Genomic DNA, 27,734 nt, shown 5'->3' on the forward strand with positions numbered 1-27,734 from the left:
GCCACAAACGCAATTTCCGTTAGGAGCACCAACGCACGAAAGGCCCTGCAACCTCATCTGAAGATGTGTCAGGCGGCAGCGTTACCAGCCAACAACGGACCAAGAACCTTCCTCTCCCGCATGAGATAGGGCACGCGGTTGTTAACATGTGGCATCGATTGATAACACGCGCTCTCGCTTCGCGGTCTCGGAGCAGCCTGGCTACGCGGGCCTCGAGCAGCGACTCTCCTTTCCTCCGGCGGTGGCGCCGAGCGCCGGGGACTCCCCGACCACACAGCGAAGGGGGAATCCCCGCGCTTTTGCGAGGAAGTCCGCCACCGCCTCCGCTTTTTCCGCTTCCCAAAAATCGTGAGCGAGGGAGACGGGGCGTCTCTCGCCCAGCCCTGGCTGGGGGAGGCGGCGTCCTTTCCCTCCGCATTCGACGGGCCAACTTGTCCCGTCGCGCGCCCTCCCGCACCGCGATCCGAGCTCCGCTGCACTTCCCAGACTGTTTTTCAGCGGGAGCCCCCCAGCTTCTGCAAGCAGCTGCGGCTGGGCTGGGCTGCGCCTTCCCCGCAGCCCCCCCCCCATCTGTTTCCACTCTTCTCCCTCCGACCCATAGTGTGATCACAAATCAGGGGTCGAGTCTGTGCCGGCCACGCCCTCCGTCTTGCCCCACCGCGACTCCCCCCACTTCATCATCATCATCATCATCATCTGCGTCCCGGAGTAACCCCTCCTCCTCCTCCGGCTTCTCCTTTGCTCGGTGGCCATGAAGCCGCGCTGTGGCTGATGAGCCCCACCCTCGCCACCGCGCGAAGAGCCCCCGTGAGCGCCAGCGCAATTCCGGGGCGTCGGGATTGGTGGACGGCTTGTTGGACGGCGAGGGCGTGACCAGCCTATATAAGCGCCGAGCGCAACCGCACAGCCTCCCTCGCGCCTCTGCCTCCACCAGTGTGCACCGGCCCCCCGAGCCCTCGAAGTCGCTGCCGCACCGGGACCGGACACCCCCTCCGGATTACAAAGATGAGCACCGTAAACAGCCGCCAAAGTTCCTCTTACCGCCGTATGTTCGGGGGCGGCAGCCGGCCCAGCACCTCCGGCAGCCACCGCTATGTCACGTCCTCGAGCCGCTACTCGGTGGGCAGCGCCATCCGGCCAAGCAGCGTCCGCATGGTCTCGTCCGCGCCCGGCGGGATATACGCGACCAAGTCGGTGCGGTTGCGCAGCAGCCTGCCGCCCATGCGCCTGGTCGGCGATGCCGGCGTGGATTTTTCCTTGGCCGACGCCATCAACTCCGAGTTCAAGGCCAACCGCACCAACGAGAAAGTCGAGCTGCAGGAGCTCAACGACCGCTTCGCCAACTACATCGACAAGGTCCGCTTCCTCGAGCAGCAGAACAAGATCTTGCTGGCCGAGCTCGAGCAGCTGAAGGGCAAAGGCACGTCCCGCCTGGGCGACCTCTACGAGGAAGAGATGCGCGAGCTCAGGCGGCAGGTGGACCAGATCACCAACGATAAGGGCCGAGTGGAGGTGGAGAGGGACAACCTGGTAGACGACATCATGCGCCTGCGGGAGAAGTAAGGGCCTGCCGCTGGGGAGGGTGGAGGGGCGAGGGAGGCTGCTGGGAGGCTGCTGCGAGCCTGGGGACCCGGGGACTGAGCGCCCGGGGACGGGGTTCAGCCGCGCGGAAGGCTTCCGTTTCTTTTGGGGAGACTTGTGCTGCCAGGCTCTTTGCCCTCACGATAGGGTCTTGCCCTGGGGACCCGCTCTCCATCATTGAGTAGTTGGTATATATGGGTGGAAGTGAATAGCTGAGGCGCTTCCCGGGTCTACTTTCGCAGGAAGTTGCAGTGGGTGGGTAGCTGGAGCTGCCAGCAGTAAGGCTGCAACTGATTGCTGAGTTCGCTTCTGCAAAAGAAACGGGGGGAGGGGGGAACCCGCCCTTTTCTCAGCTGAACAGCTGCCCAAAATTAATTGGGCAGCAAATTCTTTTTAATGAAGTATTTTTAACACAAGTGCATATAAATGCACATGTTTAACATTCTCTTAAGAGGCCATCCTTTTCTCTCTGTAATTATACATAGGAACGCCTCTTCTAAGAAGTTGCCTGTATGTTTGTCACCTAACGCCAAAGACAATGTACTCCTTGCTTCAAAGTGTTTTTATTCCTGTGCAAATGTATGCAGGCGAATTATATGCTAGATTCATTCATATTCTTTGGTGGAGTTGTGTCCCTTGTTAAGAGTTGGATAGTCTTCACTTCCATGCTTGGAATGAACTGGACATGCCAGTCCTAAGCAAACATAAAATTCCAATGGTTCATCCCTTTATCATTCAAAAGCTTGTGGGAGTCTGTCAGATGAGTTGATTCAGAATTGCTCACAGCAAACTTTTCCGGAGCCCAGCGTGTGAAAGAAATCTTGCTGCCGGCTGGAAGCAACAGTAAATGTCTTTGTTGAGAAGAAAGCTCCTGGTGGTCTTCTTCCCACAGGCAGCACAAAGAACAAATGATAAAAGTTCCTTCCTTTATTTTTATCTTTTTCATGGCAAGCCTACGAATGCCTATTCGGAATGAATTCCTATGGGGTGTGGCTTACTTCTAAGTAAGAATGCATAGGATGTAGCTGTAAGGTTCCATCCTATGCAGGTTTATTTAAGTGCGAGTCCTATCCAGTTCAATCCAGTATTTGCATCCACTATTTATGCCTGAGTTATTGTGTATAAAATTGTAGCCCAGTGCTGTAATTCTGTACATACTTATTTTGGAGTAAATAATCCCGTTGAATTCATTGAGAATAGGGTTTTTTTCTTAGTACTTCTGAGTAGACATGTGTAGGATTGCACTGTCAGGGTCTGACCACAGTTGCATCCATTTTGGCTGGTGTTTTAGTCATGTAGTTAGAAGCTGCCACGTCCCTACCAGAATTACAAGGTCTGGGTCTGGTCTAACTGAATTACTGGCTTGGAGAGCTGATGCGGCTTTCTGAAAACCTCCCTTTTTAGCAGTATGTGAATTTGCAAGACTAGGTAAACAAACTACAATGTAGGTCAATTTTCTTGCTTGCTTGAATTCAGTGGGCAATCCTTTTGGCAGGGTTTGTGCTAGGGTTATTGGTGGATTAATGCGGCCATTACTGCAGATCTGCTCCGAGTCTGATCATTTAGTAATAAAAATGGAGTCACACAATTCAAGGAATGGGATGCTTTTGTTTGGAAGCCTCCTCTCCTCTCCTCTCCTCTCCTCTCCTCTCCCACCCGTCCCTGTCCTTGCTCTAATGGGTGTGTCTGTCAAATCTAACATTCTCTTCGTTGACTTGTTATACATCTTTGAATGTTTCTTTCTTTTCTAGACTTCAAGATGAGATGCTCCAGAGAGAAGAAGCTGAAAACAATCTGCAGTCTTTCAGACAGGTTTGTAGTAGTTATCTGTTTTTTAAAGAAAGTTTTAAACATATGCGCAAGATCTAGACCTTAGAGTTTAAAAGTGGAATTTTAAAGCCATCTAGTGGCTGAAAAAAGAGATAAGAGCACCAATTCTTTGGCATGGATTCATTAAGCACTCATGAAAAGCTGTGATGATTCCTTTGATGATTTCAGCTTTGTTTTGTTCTAACAAATGTGTTTTTGGGTTTTTAGCAGTAAAACGTAATATACGCCTTCATGGGTCAGAGCAAAGGCCTATCTAGGTCAGCATTCTTTGTTACACAGTGGTCAAGCATATGTTTCTGGAAAGTAGAACATTAGTGCAAATACCTTTCCCCACTATTCTTCTCCAACAACTGGAATTTAGAGGCATGCTACCTCTGAACTTGGAGGTAGCATCTAGCCATGATGACAAGTAGCTATGTTGAGTAAAATCTTACATATTTGTACGTATCTATACACATTCTATAAGCAGTACAGGGTCTTGTCGCACCTTAAAGACCAGCAAATTTGTTCTGGCAAAAGTTTTCATAGACAGTGGGTAAAATGCAACATAAGTTCTACTTAGCGCAGACCCATTGAAATGAGTTGGGTATCAATTAACTTTACACACAGTGTCCCTGAAAGTTTGTACCGGAATAATTTTTTTAGTCTTTCAGGTGTCACAAGTCTCTTGTTTTTGTTGAAACCAATAATGTTAGTATCCCCCTGGAAATTTTTACATGTATAAAATGCAGTACTTAAGTATTAACTTGCTAGGGTATGCTTATTAACACCCAGCATGTATATACTGCATGTAAGTTTTTGGCATATACTGGGAAAGGTCCAGTCTTGGTCATACCTAGAGTAGACCCATTGAAATTAATGGGACAAGTAAGCCCTAACTAACTTAAGTCCCATTGATTTCATTTTGATTAAATCTAGATCTGCCCACTGTCTCTGTAGTAACCCTGAAAGTTAAAGGAAATGTCTTGCCCAGGACTGGTTTATGAGTTTGTGGCTGTGAGACTTGAACTGAAAACTTTTCACTCATGATCTTGGGCACTGAGTTGTACTTTCTGTGCTTCGATTAACAGTGGCACTTCTGAGCATGTAGAAGACTTAAACCTTAAAAACTGTTTGTTCTACCAAACCTTCCAGGGGCCAAGTATTGTCTCTGTTTTTATCAAAGTCTAGCCGTGTTACACAGTGAAGTTGTGTGGAATCCGTTTTTCTGATTGGTAAGGGTGAAAGGGAGCCATCTGTTCAGTTCGCTCGGCTGAAAGGTATTAATGGTTTCTATGGGATTCACTATGGAATGCAGATGCCGGCATTACAGCGAGTGTGGTGGCAGCAGATTGAAATAATAGAAGCCTTTGTATTCTGGGGTGCTTATAGCAGGCTGCATTCTTACTGAATGTGTAATGATGTAAGCATATTTTAGAAACCCACAAATTAGAAGCATTGGTCATTTTGTCCATCCTCTCTGCTTCTAAGCAGAATGAGACTGCAATTAAATCTTTGGAAGCAATGTGATTTCAATAAATCAGCTGGGATGAACTAAGTTGGGCAGGCCAAAATCTTACGAAATAAATTGCATTTTGCAATCACAATGTATGCAAATTCATTGCCTGTTTAAGAATTTTTTTTCAAGTTTTTGAACTAGATGCTCACAATTTGAGATGGAAGATACCCCCTTAGCCTTCAATCTTATGTATGCGCTTTCCTGAGAGTAAGTCCCATTGTAATAAATGGGAATGACTTCTGAGAAGGCATGCGTAGGGTTGTGCTGTTAGTTGGTTTCAGCCCTACAAGCAATGGGTGCCTATCATTTGAAAAAGAGGTCATAAGGGGCTCAGTTATCAACCCCAGATTCTGTAACTCTCCCTGGTGGGTAACCAAACCAGGTCTAATCAGAGACAATAGCATCAGTCTTGGAATTTAATTGGAGCACTTAAGATACTTTACTTAAAAAGTAATACACAATTTAAGAATTTGCCTGGTGGTTACATGAGCTGAAATGTTTGAGCACAAGTGATACAGATTAAAGACAAATGAAAGCGCCTTGCATTGGATGGTTTTATGAACATCGTTTGGAAGATCTTAAGTGATTACATTGGTAGCAGTGAAATGAGATATAGAATAAACTTGAGATAAAACAAGAAGTGTGCAGCTGTCAACATGATATTATGAAAGTAGGAAGTAAAATGGCTTGTTGGACTACCAAGATAGCTGGCTAAATGATATGATTTCCACTTGGGATTCTCCTGCACATTACTTTGGGTGCATGTTTAGACAGAATTTAAAGGTGTGATCCTATGCATGCTTAGACAGGAAAAAAAAGTCCTATAACTTGCTACCTGCCCCATTCAGCTATGGCTGGGTCATGCTGGGAGGTGTAGGACTCATTTCTGTCTAAACATGCATAGGATTGCACCTTTAAACTTTAAAGGATAAAGCGCTACTAAGACATGAGAGTAAGTCTCATTGAACTCCATGGCACTTATGTTCTGTGTAGGCATGTGTATGATTGTACTATAAGTTTTCCCTAAGGCATTTAAAAGTTAAATATCTAGGAGCCAACGCATAGAAATTAATAACTTAATCTAAAATTTAAGCTTACAGCATTAGAAGGGTTAACTGGAATGGGAAGTTAACTAACTGTTCCTGGATTTAGGAATACTATTTAAGTTCTAACTTTAGGTTCTAAGGTAACTATAACTTAAAACTATTAGAATAGAATTGTAAAGGGTTAACTATGCCTAAGAATTCTATTGTGGCCAAGAACTCTTGGTTCCAATGGAGGAGTGGTCCAGCAAAGAATTAGCATACACTTAAAGAAAAGTGGCTCTTCAGGATGGGAATGTGCCTTGATCTCCACCACATGGACTGCTGTATGTTTGTCCTGGTCAAAGCTGGATCCTACCATTTCACCAATAAGGGATGCAATGCGTGGATCTCAGCTGTTAAAGGGACAGACCAAAAACAATTTCTAAAAAGCACTGTTATCATTTAGTGCTTCCATCTAAAAAAGGAAATAAACCAAAAATAAAAGCTCGGGTAAATAAATACCAGCATCTAACTTGAAAAAAGGAATATAATCAATACCACCATTAAATCCTGTCCTTCCCCTTCCTCCTTCCCACCCCTTCCACTGAGCCCTTGTTAGATGGGCCAAACACCCATCTATCAAAAATACAGAGGAGGAGAAGCATGGAGGCGCCAATTGTCTCTGTGGTCTTCCTGCTCTTCATAGGATTCCCATTAGCCCCTGAGTACGGAGGGCTTCAGGATAGGATTGTGCCCTTAGCTATACTTGCCAGTTAGACTATTGGATGCTTTGATGCAACTAAAGCCTGATGTTTATTTAGTTTCAACATTGTAAGGTTAGGCACTGAGGAGGTGGGTGCCGGGATGCAGGGAATGGAGCAAGCGTATGCAGCCCCACTCCCCTACACACCTTGAAGCTCTCACGTGTTCAGGAGAATGCCTGTAGAGAGCTCCAGTCATGGTGGAGATGTCATCTAGTAAGTTTCTGTAACTCGCATCCAGTAAACAAAACTAAAACAGGGCCATGTTGGTTTTTAAATGCTTTTTTCCAATAGGCAAAATAGTTGAAATGCAAGACTGAATTGTAGGGTGTGGGATTCATTAGTGTTCATAGTTTTGAACACTATGCTCAAAACTAATTTCAAGCTTTACGTGGAAGTTACTGAATCATGACCATGACAGCTCAGTAGTATATCCCTTACCATGTTTAGATTCTAAGGAGAAAAATATGAAAGCACTGAGAGCCGTTAGCTTGCTTGAAGATCCGTAAAACCTTCCTGGGGATAGTCACCTGGAAAAAGTTAACTACAACTTTATTTTTAGATTTGACTGGTAGTCATTCATTGTTACTAATTCATGCTGCAAAACAATGCATTTCTAAAAATGGGAAACTCTCTGCAGAAAATGATGGCAGTGAAAAATGTGTTGCCTAAATTGTTCACTTCCAAAAAAAATTCCATGGAAAATGGTCATACACATCCCCGCCACCCAACCACACAGAAATACTGGAAGGAAATGGAGTCTGGTCACTGTTTACTTAGATAGTTATCACCATAAGCTTAAAGATATTGGTTTGGATCCAGATTCAGTTGGCATCTGAACTTACTTAAAGGTTTTCTTCCTTTCTTTCCTCAGGATGTTGACAATGCCTCCTTGGCCCGTCTGGATCTTGAACGTAAAGTCGAGTCCCTGCAAGAAGAGGTTGTGTTCTTGAAGAAGCTTCATGATGAGGTAAATTGACCTTGGTCAAGCTTTTGAATGCGGATTCCTGGGAAATGAATAGCATTGGCAAATGTTCCAACCTCTGGCTTTTCTTCTTTCTTTCTGGAAGGAAATCCGTGAGCTTCAGGCCCAAATCCAGGACCAGCATATCCAAATTGATATGGATGTTGCCAAACCAGATCTCACTGCTGCCTTGCGTGATGTGCGTCAACAATATGAAAGCGTTGCTAATAAGAACCTTCAGGAAGCTGAAGAATGGTACAAATCTAAAGTAAGTGGAAGTCTTATCTGAAGGCCCCTGTGGAAATACATTTTAATTACAGGATTTCTCAATAGAATTTTAATCGAAGAAAATAATCTGTAGTTCATCATCTCATTATAACTATCAAACAAGTCTCAGTACCACAAGAACTCTGCCTTAAACTACAGTATACCGCAGCCTTTCTTTTGGAATATTAGTTTCTCATATTTGTATAAGAAATTTATATCCTGGAGTTTGTCTCAGAAGAGAAACACAATGTAGTTCACATCTTTCAGTAAAAAAAAAATCATGAAATACAAAACAATTAAAACACAGCCATCATTCCATTAAAAATTACAGTGAGGAACAAAAATATTTCTCTTCAGTTTTTCTCATGTAAGGGAGGGGGTGTCACTTAAGCCACAAGATCTGACTGGAAACTAAAATCACAATCCTATGCATATCTACTCAGAAGTAAGTCTAATTGTGTTCAGTGAGACTTACTCCCAGGTAAGTGTGTATAGGAATACAGCCTAAGTTTTCCCTGGCATGATAAAACAACCAGCTCTTGCCACATGAAGTACATCCAAAAAATATTCAGCATAGTTTAGGGTTAAAAAAATACCTCATAGTGATTTCATCGTGTCAAAGAAAACCAGCCCAAAATTTTGTAAAACCTCTCTAGAACTGCATTTGTTCAAGGGCAGTACATAAATATTTTAAGCAAATCAAATAAGAGCTGTGTTCCTTGAGAAATAGAGCTATTTGCCTGTGCAGTGGCTGAAAATACTGGGAAATGTATTTACAGAATTGAGAGTTGAATGGTTCTAAGAATGTATTCCCCACAAAACTAGAGGGTAGACTACACATTCAGCTCAATTGGCTTTCTTGCTACCGGATTAAAGGGCAGGGTCTTCGTTCCTTTGCATCTTGCCCTGTTCTGAAGAGGTAGTTGCAGCGCAGAAACATGACTTCTGCATTGTTGCTAAGGTGCATCTATGGGTCTGGTTACGTTGTTAGAAGCAGTTGGAATTCTATGGGGATGTCTCTGTATTGTAAACAAAGGCCCTGCAGACAAAGAACAGGAGGTCAGATTGCAATCTTGCAAACCAAGCCAGTTAAAATATGGGAATTTCGAATAGTATGCAAGTCTCAATGAATCTTAATTATGCATAGCCTGTTCCATCAAAAGAGACTTGCCCAGAAAGTTATTAACCTGCATTTGGCTTCTACAGATTAAGTCATATAATATTAAATCTTTGCACTAGCTTTTAGTTGCCTAGTCCAGGGGTGGGGCATCTAAGGCCTTGGGGCCAAATTCGGTCCTTCTGGGACCTCAGTCTAGCCCTCCAGGGTTCCCCAGATGGTCACACCCTTCCCCTGGCTCCACCCCCTTTTGCCCAACCACCAATCATTTGGTGGTTTCCTGGCCTTTCTACAGCTTTCCTCCCATTTTAAAAGCTTGAAATACCTCCCTTAAATCTTAGGTTATATTTGTATATTTGGCCCCGCCTCCTTTGCCTTTAGCCCCGCCTGCCACTAGAATGTGCCCCTTCCCCCAAGGCTTTGTTGCAATTGGATTAGGCCCCCAAGGCTGAAAGCACTTCCTCACCCTGGCTTAGTCCTTCATCTGCACGCATTGGCTGAAAGGCTGGCAATTCTTTTACTCCTAAAACGTTGGTCCTGTTCTTAACCTCGTGTGTTGGTATTAGTTTGCAGATCTGTCTGAAGCCGCTACCCGGAACAATGATGCCCTGCGCCAGGCCAAACAAGAAGCTACTGAGTACCGCAGGCAAATTCAGTCTCTCACCCTTGAAGTGGATGCACTTAAAGGAACTGTAAGTGAAAGAGGCCGCATTATTGTGAACCGCCCAGAGAGCTTTGGCTATTGGGCAGTATAGAAATGTAATAAATAAATTAATTAATTAATAAATTATTAGCTGTTAAAGATGCCCCTTGACGGGAAGGTGTTTGCTTTTTTCTGCACAATAGTACTTAATTGCTCAGTATCGTACTTCTCTGGCTTTTCCGTGGGGGACCAGAAGAGCCAAGCATGAGGCCACCCAAGAATCCATTAGACTTCTCCCCCCCACTCTACTCACCTGCCCGCCAACCTGCGAGACTTACCTGAGGCCTCTGTGCGCTGGTGAACCACCCTTCCACCCTCCCAGGCACTCTGCTTTGCCCCCATCCAGCTATGTTTATGTATCCTCTTGAAGTCCTTCTCATAGCTCGGAACCTCCAGTGTGTCATAGCTCAGAGCCTCCACGCCACACATTGCCACGGATCACCTTAGCGTTTTTTCAAAGTGTAGATAGGTCTGCATTGCTCAGGAAAATCGATAACGACCAAGAAAAAGAACAGAACATAAATACAGTGCAGTATGGCAAAATAGACCTTTATAAAACAAACAAACCCAACTATTGATATTTATTGTAATGAATTCCCATAGTCCAACTTCCTTGAGCCAGGTGCTCTCCAGATGTCTTGGACTGCAACTCCCATCATTCCTAGCCTGCATGGCCATCTGGAAAACATCTGTTTGGAGAAGGCTGATGTGGGCCAGCATTTTGAAGTTGGACTGGAATTGGATATGGCAAGGACTGAACTGGAAACCTTAGTACACATATGAGCTATATGCTTTACCATGAGCTGTGGTCGCTCTAGAATGTGTGCATGCATGAAATAATTCAGTTCCTAAGGTGTTGGCCTCTTTCTGTATGTTAACAAGCACCACACGCTTCTCTCTCTCATTGCACTGTGCAACATGTGAAGGAGCCCCCGGCCTTGCATATTTACAGCTGAAGTAGAAACGGGAACTTCACTGAAATATTATTCCTGTAAAGTGTGTTTTAAGCCATTGATTGGCTTAAAGCACATAGGCACACAGCTCATAGTCAAACTATGGAATTCGCTACCACAAGACGTAGCGATGACCACGAATTTGGATGGCTGTTGAAGGGAATTAGACAAATTCCTGGAGGAGAAGGCTATCAATGGCTACTAGTACTGATGGCAATGTACTACCTCTAGTATCGGAGGCAATATGCCTATGTATGCCAGTTGCTGGGGAACATGGGTGGGAGGATGCTGTTGCGCCCATGTTCTACTTGTGGGTTCCTGGTCGACAGCTGGTTGGCCACTGTGTGAACAGGATGGACCCTTGGTCTGATCCTGCATGGCTCTTCTTAAGTTCTTACCTGCATACGATGTTGAATGGTCATTCCTGCTTCACACTTCAGTCTGTGGCTTTTGAAAATCTCTACAGAATGAATCCCTGGAACGCCAGATGCGTGAGATGGAGGATAACTTTGCTGTCGAAGCTGCTAACTACCAAGACACTATTGCCAATCTCCAAGAAGAAATTCAGAACCTGAAGGAAGAAATGGCTCGCCATCTTCGCGAGTACCAAGAACTGCTGCATGTAAAGATGGCTCTTGATATTGAAATTGCCACTTACAGGAAACTGCTGGAGGGAGAGGAGAGCAGGTAATAGATGCATCTGGTGGAGGGAGCCCACAGCAGGCAAACCTGAAAACAACTGCAAGTGTGTAAGCTAAATATAAATTTTATCTTCTTCTTTTTTTTTTGCAGAATTACAATGCCTATTCAAACTTTTTCTACCATGAACCTGAGAGGTAAGTAGCTGCCAACTGTACCAGGAAATGGTGCTTCTCAGAGTATTAGCAATTGGGTTGTGTTGGCATCTAAACAGTATAAGTGGCTTGGATTTCACTGGGATGGAGGCACTCCTGAAGTGTTGCCAGGCCTGCCTTGTGCCCATTGGGCTAGGAATGTTGAGGAGGCAAGCGTCATTGCAGTACAGCTACAGTTGGTGGGTGGTCCTGGTTTGTGGCCAGAGGGTTGACTGGCATTTGGCTTTTCTCTGCTTTTGTTTCATTAGAAGGCACCTTAAAGGGCTAGTACCTTAGTGAGGATGGCGGGCTGATTTGGCTTCAACCAAGCCCTCTGCAAGCTGGGGGATATCTCTGCGTGTGGGCTTACACCCTACTGACATATCACTCCATTAATGTTGCCTTTGTCTGTGCTGAGAGAGGCACGAAGTCCCATGTCCCTCCCAGCATGGAGAAAGGGACTTGGGCAGTGTTGGGAAGAGCGGTTGCACGATCTGCCAGCATCGCTTGTTCTTCAACTGGGATAAGGAGCAGCCTGCAAGGGAATCCCTTGGTTATCTCCGTTCCACAATCATTGATAACAAGAGAACTCTTCTCACCACTGCTTCCTCAAGTAGCCTCCAGGCCAGTGGGTAGAGCCCATGGAGGGAGCACAAGCCTCTGTGGGCCAACTGGGGAAACTTTTGCAGGCCAGAGGTTCCCCAGCACTGCCTTGGTGGTATGCGTAGCAATTCAGTGGTGGCTGGTGCCCATTAGGACTGGTGGGTGGAGGGCAGGGCAGATACTCAGTGTTCTACTGAGATTATCAGAGGACAGAAGAAGATCATGAATTACAATCGGCAGCTGCATGTTGTGCATTGGAGCAAATGCACTTGGCTGTGTGGGGGGTTTTCTGCCCCAAGTGGGTGGGGGAGAGGTGGAGGGTCACTGCCCTATTCTCCTTGCCCCCTCTGCCTAGTGTTGGACCCAAGCATGACACAGAGGTCAGCATTGCTACAGTATGTTTCTAATATAAGTGAGCGTTCTGTAACAGATGTCTTAACTATGGTAATGTCATTCCATCTGCAGAAACAAACCTTGAGTCTATCCCAATTGACACCCACTCAAAGAGAACACTCCTAATCAAGACTGTTGAAACTAGAGATGGACAAGTGAGTGCAAGTCATACTACTTGTGGGTGGGGGGAAAGTAGCCTCAGTTTAAGTTTCCATACCCGTTTGCATGGACAGATGGATTGGGGGCAGGAGTGAATGCAGGTAGCTGAAGGTTACCTAAGATGAGAATTCTTCCTAACCATCACCTATTGGAATGGGAAGACAAACATACCTGAGTACTTTCCATTGTAATACACCCATAGTTGGAGCCTAAAAGTTATGGAGTAAAGAACATTGACTATGCCAGGGAAATTGACCCCTTTCTGGACTGTAACTCTCTCATTCCGTCTTCAGAGTCTACCACCACAAAATAGTCTGCCATAGATGTAATCTTCACTCATAGGGGAGACGCAACAGCTGGGATTGTTTAGCTTGGAAAAGAAGCTAAGAGGAGACGTGATAGCAGGGTACAAAATCATGCATGGTGTGGAGAATGTGGATAGAGAGACATTTTTATCCCTCTCCCTTAATGCTAGAACCCAGTGGGATCATCACATGAAGCCGATTGGTGGGAGATTCAGGACAGATCAAAGGCAGCGCTTCTTCACACAGCCCATAGTCAAACTATGGAAATCACTATCACAAGATGTGGTGATGGCCACCAATTTGGATGGCTTTAAAAGGGGTTGGATAAATTCCTGGAGACAAAGGCTATCAATGGCTACTAGCCCTGATGGCAACTTATCAGAGGCAGGAAGCCTATATACACATGTTACTGGGGTACATGGGTGGGAGGGTGCTCTTGCATCTGTGTCCTTGTGGGTCCGTGGTCGACAGCTGGTTGGCCACTGTGTGAACATAGTGTTGGGACTAGATGGACCCTTGGTCTGATCCATCATGGCTGTTCTCATGTTCATCCTGAGCCCGGGGTGCTTAACTGGCATTAAGTGTCTATCTTCAAATTGAGGTTTACTAAAAATCCAGATGAGAGAGGGATGGGCAAAGGATTGTTGAAATGGTATGGAGACTGTAGTATAGGTTTGTGGGTAGGGCATAATTCTATAAGAGATTAATATAGGCTTCTAAGTAAGAAAGGAATCCCACCTGCAAGCCAGTAATAAAAAAGCCCGTCCAGCAGTCCATTCTAAAGCTCTCTGCAGCCTTTTTGTCGGATTGCTGGCTCAGTTCAAAGCTTTCCTCCCCAATGTGAAGAAATTCCACACTGGATCCCCTGCTTGTATAATGTAGCCATTCCAAGGGAGGCTCCGATGGAGCAGTTGGCGCAGGCTGAGGGATGTGATGAGAGAGAGAGAGAGAGAGAAGGCCAGCTGTCTCTCAACTGCAGAGTTTCCATTGCTTTAAGCCTTTTCGCCCTCACTTGGCTTGGAGAAAAATCCCTTGGGCAGGTGGTAGAAGGCGGGGAAGGATTTGTCGTGCAGTTGGCATGCTTTTCAGGTCAACGCAAGAAGGGTTCCTAGGGTGGCCAGGGTGAGAGAACTGGACTTCTGTGTGGAAGAGCTGTGGGTACAGTTCTGGCACTCAAAACAAAGCCCTGGCCTCAGGGTTCTTTAATTTGAAGTGTATTCTTTGCACTTGGCTCCATTTGGTGGACCTTGGGAGCAGTGGGGGCTGGTAGCTCCGATGTCAGTGGGGCATTGAATTTGCTCCGGGTTTCAGTCAGAACTCTAAAGGGGCCGAGCACCTTGGATAGTTCTTTCTAGAGTTCTGACTGAAACATGGAGAGTATTCAGTGCCCTCACTGAATCTGGAGCCACCAGCCTCCACAGCTTGGGATTCTAGGAAATGGCAAAGTAGATTCTGCAGTCCTGAAGTCTGCTCAGTCCTGTTTTTTAGAGCATCCAACAAACTCAATAGGAATGTCCATGTGAGATTTCTAGTCACTAGTTCGAAGTAGAATTTTTTTAAAGGCTCAGTCTTATGCATGTTCGTAGCATGGCTGGCGGGACAGGGGGATGCAGGACTTTTTTCCAGATTGCATCCTAAAAAGATTGACTGTGAAATGTCTTAAGAGTTGAGGTCATTGAACAGTTCCCTACCATTCTAATGCCCCCTTGTCTCTCCTAGGTTATCAATGAAACCTCTCACCATGATGATCTGGAGTGAAGAGAGGATAGTACATCTCCTTCTGTGGAAATGAACGCTCACCAGCAAGACTAAAAAGAGAAACCGCTTTCAAGTGCCTTTCTGCAGTTTTTTCAAGAGTGCAAAGTGGTTATGCTAGAACAAATAGGTATTAATTAGATCTTGCAAAGTGACTCTCTCTTCATGGAATTTACAGAAAAGAAGTTTAGTTAAAATAACAATATCTGCAGTACCGTTTTTTTAAGTTTCTAAATTTAATAAAACAGCTTTTTTTCAGTACAGTATGAGCAACCTCTCACTACTTCAATAAACATTTGGGAAATGGCTTAATAATATGGTCTAATTTGTGGCTGGGTCTTAGCAACAATTGGGAATCTTCATTTCGTTGTGGAAGTGGTGAGAAATGCATCCATCATGGCAGGAGCCCTGGTCAACAGCTGTTTGGCCACTGTGTGAACAGAGTGCTGGACTAGATGGAGCCTTGGTCTGATCCAGCGCAGCTCTTCTTATGTTCTTAACACAAAAGCACATCTGCTGTAAGCCTGGATCCTCTCAAGATGAGGAGATAAGCAATGACTATACATTCATTTTGGGATGATTATGGGGAACAAATGTTTTCCCCCTTGAAGTAGTGTAGCAAATTCAACATTTTCCGAGCACTTGAACAACAATGTTTTATTAATGGGAAAAGCAACAATATTTTATTTTCCCTGACCCGTTGGAACACTAATTGCACTTAGTGATAGGTGCTCCCCTCATCTCTGTTTGAAATCAGGTATTCATGTTGAAAAGCTAGGTTATCATTCCTTTCCTACCCAAGATGATTCCACAATCAGCCCCTCCCGCTTCATGCCTTTGATAACATCAGAAAGTGACAAGCCCAGAACACCTTTCCTTGATCCCAAATGTAACTGGCAGGCGTGACCATGGGGCCTTTGTATGAGATCTTGATGTCTCTTGGGTGTGGAATACTGAAGCAGGTGCCAAAGACCATGGAAGATGTAAATCTGACTGGCATACTCGGTACGAATATTGGGAGCTCTGCAAGCTCAATTTTCCCAGGGTACCTAGAATGCTGTCATGGCATTATTCTGGACGCTGGGGAGGCATGGAGACCTTTGGAGGGAACGGAAAAGGCTGCTGGCAGAGAATGATACAAGCCAGACCCAAAGATCAGAGGCCTTGGGGTGGGAAGGTTTACAATCTCACCCATTTTAGGCATCACTTGTTGCAATAGTGACGAAGGGTGTTGATGTAGTTGCACAATGACCTGTTGAATGGTGCTCGTCCAAGAATTAAAACGGGATCACTGATCAGCTTCTTTCTCGATGCCACTCGAATGCACTCAGTTCCTGGAAAGAGGTAGAAACCAAAAAGGATGTTCTGTTCACCCTGTGGCAATTTCCTGTCACTTTTTTCACTTCTTTGGCTCACTGCTTTTCTAGCTCTACGGAATCTTTGGTTACACTGTGTTGGCTGCCTTGGCCCTTTTGGTCAAACCAGCAAGGGTAAGATGGCTAGTCCACATCCGTCTCTGATTTGAAAGACCCCACGATATATGTAGGGAACCTAGTGGGGGCGGGGGGGAGAAGCATGACCTCGGTGAGAAAGTGTAAATAGGGTTGTTAGTTGATTTAAGAAATCTTAAAAGTGCAATCCTTTTACGGAAAGAAGTCATGCAGCTCCCCATCCATTGCACTCTCACCTCTCGGAAGCCTTCGAACTCAGAGGTTTCTATTTCTATGCCCTGCTGTGCAGAAGCTGGTAGGGTGAGAGGAGCAGCAGTGATGGCGATCTTTGCCTCCCTCTCCTCTGTGTTCGGTGATATTTTTTCAGCCTGTCTAGCGTGGCGCTTCAGAGGGGGAGGTTAAGGAGGTTGGAAGAGGCTCGGGATAACTCATATCCCGGCCTCTCTGGTCTCCCCTTCCCGCCCACCGGAATGTCCCCTTTCCTCCTCGATGGTTGGAGAGGTAGGCAGCACAGTTCTTCCCACAGGAGCTATGAGGGGGCACGATCGGTGGCCAGATCTCCATCTCCCCACACTCTCTCCGGCCTTGGAGATGTTTTCTAAGAAGTCCTATGGTCCTGCTCCCAGTGACTATAATATTGCTCTCTAATTGTATGAGTGATTAAATTTGCATCTGGGTAAATGCAGTTCTGAAGCAAAATGCGTTCATTATTCTTGGATGATATGTATGTCTGTGAGAGATTTCCTTCTGCGTCCAATCATTCTTCTCTCATGTGAGGGAAGGAGTGGGCCCCACTGCCTTTCCTTTGTTGAAGGAGAAAGGCAGAAGCTGAGAGTCTAGTCTCTGTGTGTGTTCCAGTTATAACTGGAGGTATGCACAAGTGGCCTCTCTAATTTCTCCACCCTATTTTTGGGTAGAGAAATTGGGACAATTTCACTGAAATTCTTCCAACAATTTCTCACAGGTGAGCATTACCATTGGGAACAAAACCTAAGGGGTTTCAGTTTTTCGGCAGTGCCGCTGCAAGTGGCAACGCCATCAACGGTGTTGTCAGGCTGGCCCCCGTTTTGCATCCCCCACATCACTCCAGGGCATTGAAGGGAGGGAATGCCGCTACCCCAAAAAATAATGGTGAAGAAAATGCGGAGAAAATTCTGAAAAGTGTCCTTTTATTTCTAGAAGGTAAGAAAAGAAAAATCTCAAGAATTTCCTGAAAGTTTTCTTTCCCCATGAAAGGGGCTTCCATTTTTCTGTCTGATTCTCAGGGCAGTTTATAATTTATTTGAATGTGTGTGGGTGTTTTTGACCACAACTAATCCCTGTGAGGTGGCTGAGTGTACTGTCTATATTCTTTCTATTACACATCTCGCCATTGCTCTATAGTCTCCCAGGCTGCCTGCACGTCCTGATTCGAAAAGACACTATGGGAGGAATAAAATTCCATGATGTCTTCCCCTGAGCGGGTAGTGCAGGAAGCCAAGGAGGCTACAGGCTGTCAGAGAAGACTGCACCACCACCACCACCACAACAACAACACACACACACAGCATTCATCTAAGTGAGGTGAGCACAAGAATCCATTAGAATTTCTCTGAAATTTCTTATCCTTTGAATTTCTTTTCGAAAGCAATTTTTTTCTATCAAATTGAATGAGAATGGTCAACATTCTCATGGGAGAAATTTTCAACACAGCACTAGTTATAACTCCTATTTTGCAATGGGGAGAATGGAGGAGCAACATCTAGCACATTGACTTTCAGATAATGACCCCCCAAGGTTGTCTCAAAAGTGGCACGTTTATGTGCATCTGTAATTAACCAATGGAAATTGAAATTACTTGGTATTACTGAATAGTAATAATTCAGTTTTAAATCTAGACTCTTCTGAATGAGTCATGGCTTTTACGTATTGTAAGTGTTTTATTGGTTGTTCTTTATTGTGGCTATACTTTTATGTATCTGTATTTTATAGACATGTTATACTGCTTTTGTGCTGACAGTTTGCTTTATTTTATTACTGTTGTATACCAGTCAATCATGTCCTACTTACAGATTTCCAACGCACAGCTGCTTGGCCACTGTATGAATAGAAGGCAGGAGAAGATGGAGCCTTGGCCTGGTCCAGCACAGCTTTTCTTATGCCTGTTGATTTTAGGTTAATGCATGCATCTAATGAAGTGGACAGTGTCCACAATAACTTATCCCAGAATATTCCAATAGCTTATCCCAGACTCTTTGTTATTTTTCCTTTAACAGACTTGACATGGCTCACAAATAGGCTGTCCGTGTGTGTGTGTAAGTAATTGGCTCTTGCAGCTGAGCTCTTGTTTTCCTTGTAGATGCTTTGTCTGGGATACCCAGGTTTTTCCCTTGGCGGCCAGTGGTGCCTCCACGACTGGAGATGCAAGGCTGAGTTCCCTTATTCTCTCCCCACAGGCTTTGCGCTGGAGGGACTACACAGTTACTAGTTTATCTCCCTGAAAGTTAAGCCTACTATATTGTTCATACTGTAAATACAATTATTTATTGGATGATCGTGCGGTTTACCCCAGCCTCTGAGAGTTTGTACCAGCAGATCTCTCAAATGATAAATACCCCTGTGTGTGTTACGGCTTAATCATAGCTTTGGCTTGTGAACAGAAGGACAGTTGATGCAATAGCTTTCCAGATTTTTATTTTGTTTTGTTTTTTACATCCATGTTTTAGAACAGTATAATATTATTGCTTCCTGGTGCTTAGTAGCTGTAAATTTTATTACAGATTTTCATTTATTATAAATTATTTATTTATTTCTACCCTGCCCTTCAAAGAAATTTGCAGAGTGGTTTACAGTGGAAATCAAACTACAGTGAAACTATTAAAATACACATCCTAGAAATAATGTTTTGAAAATTGCAAAATTTAAAATGGAAAGGTCTGGGAAAACAGGGAGGTCTTCAGCTGGTACTGAAATGATATTAAAGTAGGTGCCAGGGGAGCCTCCCTGGGGAAAGGAGTTCAAAATGGGGCCATCATCACAGAGAAGGCCTTTTGCAAGCTAACCATCCGTCTCACCTGAGATGGTGGGAATACCAGGGAACAGACGTCTATTGAAGAGGTTCGTGTTTGGATAAATACATGTAGAGCTGAGCAATCCTGTTTTTGTGCTTGTCCCAAGAAATGGGAAGGAAGAGAAACCAACAGGACAAACATCAATTGTCTCGTTTAGTTTATCTCCTTTCTTTTAGGCTTTAGCCCCAATGGGGGAGTCCCCACTTCTTGATAGACCTGAGTGCTTTTAAAAACTTCATGTCAAGTGGAAATGCAACAGCTGTGTTTTTACCTGATCTAGAAATGCCATGATGAGAACCAAGTGGCAGTGCTACCTAGACTGAACGGCATAGGAAAATAGCTTCAGAATTTATAAGTAATGAAACCTGCTAAGCCAGGGTGGCTTTCAGGGCCTTATGTAAACTCAACAAGAGTGGTTCCTGCTTTCATTCTATGGTCACTAGATCTTGTCCCCTCCCACCCTTCCCAGATGTCTTTATGGGCAGCTGGTCACCTAGGTTTCTACCCGATTGGGGGGTTCTGATCCCATGGAGTGAGCATCTGCTCATGTGTAGACTTCCCTGACTCAGACATCTGCACCAATGCACAAGATGTCCAAGAAATGGGGCTGGTGCCATGTGTCACAGCAGAGGTGGACCTGTCATCATTTAACAGCTACCTGGAGAGAACAACAGAGTTTCCATGAGTATTCCTCAAAACACAAGTGTGATTATTTATGAATCCCCTAGCAAACCAAACAAGATTGTAGAAGTCAGGATGGATTGTGAAGGATTCGGCGGCATGTAATTAACTCAACATACCACTAGGTGTTAGTGTTCTTACAAATATAGGACTGAAGGGGACACACAGAAGGAGCCCTTTACAGCAGAATGGTTATATCATTGTAGTTGCCCAACCCTGCATAAAAGAATTGCCTAGGCATAGTGCTGTTCAATTAAAACATGAACATAATAAAAATCCAGCAAAATCACAAATCAATAAAATTCAGCAGTGCATAAAACCAAAGAAGCACATACCGAGACAGCATAGTACAATACAATACAAATTCAAAAACTAAACCCAATTCAAGAGCTAAAAACACACCACCGGGACTACAGTAGCAAAAGCAACTTAAGTAGCCCATCCTCGCACACGCACCCCGCCACTAAAAAAAATTACAATTGAAACAATATTGGAAGTAGTTGTTTTTCTCTTAATATAATGCAAAGGCAGCAAGCTTAGATGTCTGATCAGGAAAAGACATAATGTGTATGTAACCTCTGCTTATATGGGTTCTATGGGGCTTAATTAGAATAAAATTTGCAAAGATATAAACTGAACAAGAACTAAAGTGATACCAAAACATACAACAGTTGCCTCAATACAAATAAATGCAAATAGAGTCCAAATAGAAATACTTTAATTTTTAGTTTTCCTCTGAGTGAGGACTCCATTTCTAAGGGACTAAACCATCCAATTCATAGGGGTTACGTATACACAGGACTAAGCTACTTTACAGAATCAAGAGTGCAGTGAATCTTTCCTCCAGTGAAAAGCATACATGTATTCGTTTCCTCAGAGTTAAGTCCTTTCAGGATTGGTTCCAGGTTTGAGGGGACCCTGGAGAAAGGACCCTCTGGGGAAACCCCTCCTGTGTTGGTGGGCTTATGTGCTGGTAGCAGCTTCAACAGTGCAGCTGGTTCTAACTGCCATTTCAATTTTCTACAGAGCCTCAAACCAACATCACATAAAGGCACTGTGGGAAATTAAAATGGTGGCTGGCTAAACCCAGGCACCAAGTACTGCTCAGAGCTCTGGGCTGTGGGAAATGTTTAAAGCTTCCCTCCCAGGGCAGCTCTCAAAAATGGTCCTGCCCAGAATGCTGGTTGCTGACCAAGAAGGAACCATGGAATATGAATTAAGTTTGAAGGAAAGGCAGTCCTTTTATCTGTCTGCTTCACTTACCAAAAGAAGGCAAGAAAGGCCAGCGAGGCTAGAGAAGGCCATATATCAGGGGTGGGCAATGGGTCCCCCCAGATGTTTTGACCTTCAACTCCCATGATTCCTCACCATTGGTTATGCTGGCTAGGGCTGGTGGGAGTTGTAGGCCAAAATATCCAGAGGGCCACAAGTTGCACACCTCTGATGTATATAAAAAAGAAAGACTCGTATCAAAAGACCTGAAGGACAAAGATTTTAGAAATAAGTCTTGCTTAGACTTTAGTTGTCTCTCCTCAGACATCACTGCTTTTTGCTTCAGAGCATATCTTCTTTGAATAGATAGTTTGGGGGCATTTGGTGGTTTCTGCTTAGAATATAGTTTATCTCCCCACCTATACACACACCGGCCCTGGTCTTGGCAACTTGTTCTTTAATCAAATAGCTTCTGGATCTCTTCGGTGGTTTCTTTCTTATTCTGGACTGTAATAGCCGGCAAAATTCATTCAATTCCACTTCAAGAGTGAGCCGCCAGCACTATCGGTTTAATCATCACTTCTGTTCACACCTCAGTTCACATCACAGTTCAGTCTTGTTCAGTTCTGTAGACTGCAGCTCAACTGCATTTAGGCAGAATGGTAGATTTGAGTTTTCAAGGTTTCTCTCTGAGAAATCAATGTAACCTAAAATGTTTTAACTCTTTCATCAGAAATCATTCTTAGTTTTACAGAGAAAGTCCAGAAGTGTACAATGAATCTCTTCTGGAAATGATGGGTTCCATCACACCTACTTTTTTTTTCCTGGTTTGCCTCCGTGATGTCTACCTCTGTTTCATTAGCGGGTCAAGCTAAGGGTCCCTTTCACGTGTGTTTGTGGTATCGCCACTATACCGGTGAAATCTCCTTTCGCTTGTTTGCTCTCCTTCTCCTTCTCCACCCCCCTTCTCCTTCCCCCTTCAGTTAATTGGTTCTTGTTGTTCAATTGAGTCAGCACAAGCCCGTTCATTTGACATGGCTGGCAGAGGAGAACTGCCCTGCCCTCTTCTTTCATCAGCAAGACCTCCCTTCAAAGCACCCCCCTCCCCAACAAAGGACATAGCATGAGGACTATGAGGGGGTAGAAGCACGCATTAATCCTGCATGGACGAAATAAACCGGAGTTTCCTGCTCTAGGAATGCACAGAAAATGGAGGGGAAGAGGCAGGGTGACTGCAGGACAGGCACAATGTCATGTGAATACCAGGCATGATGAGAGTGCAATAAAATGCTGGTGTGATGGAACCCAATGAGGCCTACTTTAATTGGGTACTTGTGGCCAGGGATTGGCAGATGCACCTGTATTATCTATTCAGTTCTAATTGGTTGGCTTTATGTTTCCTTGTTTAAACAGAAATGCCTTCAATTGCTAACGCAGAACACAAATAAAGAGGAAGGTGACTTAACCTCTTGGGGCAAGGAGTTTCACATATGGGGCACACAACCACTGAGAAATCCCTCTGTTGTTTTGCCACCAACTGGGCCTCTGAAGGCAATGTCACACACATGCAAGAGATGTTCAACAGGTGATCTTCAAGGTCAGGCAGGGGTCTTTACACTCCAAACCTTGGGGTTCCCCTGAGCCTGCAGACACCTCCCTCTTGTGTGTAGGCAAGTGCCTTTCGGCTACATAATGTTCGACACTCAACTCCTAATATAGCTAATAAAGGGAATGAGGGCATCTGGATGAGAGCCAGTGTGGTGTAATGGCTAAAGTGTTGGACTGGGAGTTGGGAGATTCGGTTCTAGTACCCACTCGGCCATGGAAACCCACTGGGTGACTTTGGGCCAGTCACAGACTCTCAGCCCAACCTACCTCACAGGGTTGTTGTTGAGAATAAAATGGAGAGGAGGAGAATTATGTATGCTTTTGTTAAATAGCAACCATGAAGAAGGCCTGATCAGGACCACACTGTATGGGGAATAGGAGTTAATGCTTTCCTCCTACACCACAGTCCTGCTGAAAATCACACACACGCACACATGCACACAGAGCGCCTATTCACCCTGGAAGCCAGGAAAGTTTCCACTGAATAGGGGTAAGAAGTCTCCAACTTTTCAATGGCTTTTCTTCATGCTTTCCTTTGGGATGACCATTCATTTTAAACAAACAAGCTGGTCTGGACTGAACCAAACTCTCAAAATTCCACTATGCCTCTTCTATCTTCTACTTTTGGAAATATAGAACCTAAATGACAATATGAAGATAGAATTTCTCATCTCATTTTTTTTATTTAAACCGACAACCCCTTTTTATTCCCAAGGCCATAATTTTTGATTGAACAGCATTAACTTTAATGTCACACATTAATGATTCATTTAGATGAAATGGTTTGAGATTAAAGGAGCACCGGTGCTAACATATGGAATGGGAGGGTGGGGAATGAGAGATGATTAAAGAGCATTGCTTGCATGGTGGTTGAGGGCAAAGTTGCTATCTTATTAATGTTTAAGGTGGCATTTATTCACTCCATGTGTGAATGAACACATGGCTTCTCTTCGCTGCCTTGAATCTGACTTTCGGAATTGCTGGTGCTGCTCTTTTGCATTCTACAGTTTACAGACAGGGATGATCCAATCCCGTTACTTTTATTAATTATAAAAGTGTTTCTATGCTGCCCTTCAGTTCAAAAGGTCCAGGATGGCTTGCAAAGATTAATCAAAACGCAGTAAAAATAGAGAAAGGCAGGGCTAACACAATCACAGCACAGGGACGGGGACATATTAGGGTGGCCACTTGCGCCTTGCCAAAAAAGGACTGCATCACCAAATAACAAAGGATACAGATTTGCACATAAAATGTACCTATGTTCATGTATATGCCCACTTGCATTGGCTGCCTATACGTTTCCGAGCCCAATTCAAGGTACTGGTTTTGACCTATGAAGCCTTATACGGCTTGGGACCACAATACTTGACAGAATGCCTTTCCCAACATAAACCTACCTGCTCACTGCGCTCCACGTCTAAGGTCCTCCTCCAAGTGCCTACTCGGAGGGAAGCTCAGAGGATGGCAACAAGGGAGAGGGCCTTTTCAGTGGTAGCCCCCCAATTATGGAATGATCTCCCTGATGAGGCTTGCCTGGCGCCAACATTGTTATCTTTTCGGCACCAGGTTAATACCTTTCTCTTCTCCCAAGCAGTTAACAACATGGGCTGAGTTTGTTCGTTTTTAACTGACCCCAGAATAGCTGTTTTCACAAGGATGCTGTTGTTTTTATGCTTCTTATGTTTTTAAATTTTGTATATTTGTTTTTAATGTTTACTGTTTTTAACTTTTGTAAACCACCCAGAGAGCTTCGGCTATGGGACAGTATATAAATGCAATACATACATAAATAAATGTATATGTAGAGATGCACATTTAGAAACCGTTATTATTAGGGCTGTGCAAGCCTCAGCTTTGGTCTTCCATGGTCTCAACGCTGCCGCAATCAGCCGCCCACTGGCGTGATCACCTGCCCACGTGATCAAGGACATGCAAGTCCCTGGAAGGGTCTTTACACATTCTGTGAGTGCCAAACAGATGCCTCCTTCCCCAGAGAGCCACCCGTTTCTGGTAAAGGGTGGGCTCCCAAATCTAAAGCCGAGGATTGCACAGCCCTAATTATATTTTAAATAGAAATACAGTATGGGCCAGTTTGTAGATTCGAACAGCCCACTGTGGTTTATTTAACCCATGCTGGGTTGCAGGGTGTGCGGGTGGCCTTTTTGAAAATTCAAGCCCTGGCTGTGGCTCATTGTGTCATCCGAACCTGAGGACTGTGGGTTATGTGAGGGTAAAACAACCCTTTCATAATCCAACAACAGCCTTCGCATAACCCATGGTCCCTGGGTTCGGACAAGACGACAAGCCACAGCTGGGGCTTGAAGAGTCAAAACCAGCCCGGCACATACCATCACAGAACTCTGAAGGAGCTATCCAAAAAAAAAAATTCTTCACACCTTGGATAGCTCCCTCAGAGTTCTGACTGATTCTGTCTGAAACCAGGAGTGGATTCACCACCCCACTGACATCAGAGCCACTAGCCTCCACTGGCTACTGCCCCTCCACCACTTAGATTACCAGAAGCTCTACTCTTGGTGCCCCCACTATCAGAGGCTAGCAACTGGGGCTAAGACTATTTTGCGTGTGGTTGCATCCTCTCTCAAAACATCCTCCCCAGAAATGTCTTCTTAATGGGGCAATGGGGCATGCTATTATTATTAAGCAGAAACAAGCTAGGTTATTATACAAACATATTAGGTGAAAATGATTTTTTAATTATCTTTTGACGCTTCACTGCTTTTCCTCTTGGCCTTTCTTTGCTGTTGGATTTTTAAACTGCTACTATACGTGGGATGGTTAATCGTATGTATTTTTTCTTAAAGATACAATTATTTGTTTAAAATTTTGCCTTGTAGGTTGCCTTAAGCCCAAATTGTGGAATGGTGCAAGGAACATCATTTTAAACCAATAAAAACAGCAAAAGGGCCACTAGGCCACAGATTGGTCTGTACCACTCTTGATAAGACAGAAATTGTGCCCCACAACTCTCCATTTTTCCTTCTCTTTTATATATTCACATTCGTCTGACTTCTCTGGTGGACACGGATATGGGACAATCAATCTAAGGTAGCCTTCCCCAACCTGGTGGCGTTCTGATGTCTTGAACTACAACACCCACAATTCCCAGCCAGCATACAATTGAATGATCTATTTATTTTTTAAGGTTTAGAAACCAAACAGCTCTGCAGTCTAGGGCTGTGCACAGCCTCACCGCTACCCCGACTCGTCTTGGAGGCATATTCGGCTCGGGTCACTTCAGGAATGTGCCAAACCACTTCAGATTTGGTTCCAAAGCAAGATTCGGGGACACACACACACACACACACGAAGTGAGTCGGCCATTGCAGGTTTCTGGATGCAACCCAAGCAGCCATTCCAGTGTAAAAACTCACACCCCATTTTCTATTTAGTTGTGTGTGTGTATACACACACACACACACACATGCTCTTTGCGGGCTTTTCATTCTCCCTCAGACAACTGCCCTGGGTTTCTGTCCATCAAACAGCACTTTGAAAACACCCTCAGGACAAACACTGTAAGAAGCCCTTCCCAGGAATAAAAAGCCTTCTATAGTACAAATATTTTAAATTTTGTCTTGTGAGTTGCCTTGAGCCCAAATTGTGGAATGACGCAAGGAACATTATTTTAAATGTTCATGTGGTTAACTTCTTGCATTTGCAACTGGGAAAAATAAATTTCCTTTTGTTGGGACGCATATAGGTTGTTTGGAAGTCACTGTCTGAATTGTCTTCCATCCCTAGAGACAATTTGGTGTAGTAGTTAGAATTAGAAAGACGTGGGTTCAACTCCCCTTTCAGCCATGGAACGCTCTGCAGAACCGTAGGCCGTTCACTCTCAGCCTTTACCTACCTTGCAAGGTTGTTGCACTGCCCTGACTTCCTTTTGGAGGAATAATATATTAAAGGACATCGATTCTGCTATCAAGACTCACCTTTTTTGAGATCTTCTTACGTAACTAAGGAACAGGGACAAGATGGTAGTATTGCACTGTTTGTGAGTTACTGGTTGACAGCTGGGTGGCCACTGTGTGTGGTCTAGGTGGCCCCTTGGTCTGATCCAGCTGGGTTCTTCTTATGTTCTTATAACAAAACTGTCAAAAAGAATCCCACCTTCCCAGTGCACCCCCCTCACCTTTTGAGTCTTTCATCTTTCTGGGGTTACTTAGGGTGACCATATGAAAAGGAGGACAAGGCTTCTGTATCTCTAACAGTTGTATAGAAAGGGGAATTTCAGCAGGTGTCATTGTTTTGCATAGGGCACCTGGTGAAATTCCCTCTTCATCCAAACAGTTAAAGCTGCAGGATCTATACTAGAGTGACCAGCTACAGAAGAGGGCAAGGCTCCTGCAGCTTTAACTGTTGGGATGAAGAGGGAATTTCACAGGTGCCCTATGCAAAACAATGACACCTGCTGAAAGTCCTTTTTCTATACAACTGTTAAAGATACAGGAGCCCTGTCTTCCTTTTCATATGGTCAGCCTAGTTTACTGTTCCAAGGAATTACTCCAATGCAAGCCTAACTAAACAACAGCAAAGGAACGAACATTTGCACTTCTGAATATTTGGCATTTCCCCTCACATCAACACAGCTAATGGCAAATTCCTTCTGGGGTTCTTACATTTTCATTCAAATTGCACCTCATCAAATAAACATTTCTGCTAATTGAAATTATGCCAAATAGCTTCTCTGGATGAAAAAAAACACCCTATATGCTAATATAATTTAGCACAACTACAGACTGAAGACTTCCAGCTCTGTAGTTTTTTATTTGTTTCTTTCATAGACGTACCTGCAGCTGTGTTCATAGCCTTCTCATCTGTTGTGCATCTTTCTCATTCCTCCATAGGTCATTGCACAATGAGGGAATTAGTCTATTAGTCCTTGACACGAAAAGACAATTGTATCCTGAATTGGCAATTACTGTAGAGTTGGAGCTTTCCCATTAACTTGAATGGAAGGGAAG

General features: G+C 44.4%; 1 protein-coding gene across 1 annotated transcript; it reads left to right on the top strand.

Annotated features, from left to right (window-relative positions):
• The first annotated feature begins 932 nt into the window (after positions 1 to 932).
• Positions 933 to 15,062, top strand: VIM (vimentin). The gene is made up of 9 exons (XM_063127403.1): positions 933 to 1,559; positions 3,333 to 3,393; positions 7,570 to 7,665; positions 7,766 to 7,927; positions 9,610 to 9,735; positions 11,166 to 11,386; positions 11,492 to 11,535; positions 12,601 to 12,683; positions 14,712 to 15,062. The coding sequence occupies exons 1-9, from the start codon at positions 1,006 to 1,008 to the stop codon at positions 14,748 to 14,750; spliced, it is 1,386 nt and encodes a 461-aa protein (XP_062983473.1). The 5' UTR covers positions 933 to 1,005; the 3' UTR covers positions 14,751 to 15,062.
• Positions 15,063 to 27,734: the final 12,672 nt, after the last annotated feature.

The sequence above is a fragment of the Elgaria multicarinata genome, chromosome 1 (genome assembly GCF_023053635.1).
Source record: "Elgaria multicarinata webbii isolate HBS135686 ecotype San Diego chromosome 1, rElgMul1.1.pri, whole genome shotgun sequence".
Taxonomy (NCBI): Eukaryota; Metazoa; Chordata; class Lepidosauria; order Squamata; family Anguidae; genus Elgaria; species Elgaria multicarinata.

Bases quoted from the DNA above. Each gene is read 5' to 3' on its own strand.
- VIM (XM_063127403.1), top strand. From the start codon at position 1,006: ATGAGCACCGTAAACAGCCGCCAAAGTTCCTCTTACCGCCGTATGTTC. The intron at 9,736-11,165 runs GTAAGTGAAAGA...AAATCTCTACAG, and splicing joins TGGATGCACTTAAAGGAACT to AATGAATCCCTGGAACGCCA. The intron at 11,536-12,600 runs GTAAGTAGCTGC...TTCCATCTGCAG, and splicing joins TTCTACCATGAACCTGAGAG to AAACAAACCTTGAGTCTATC.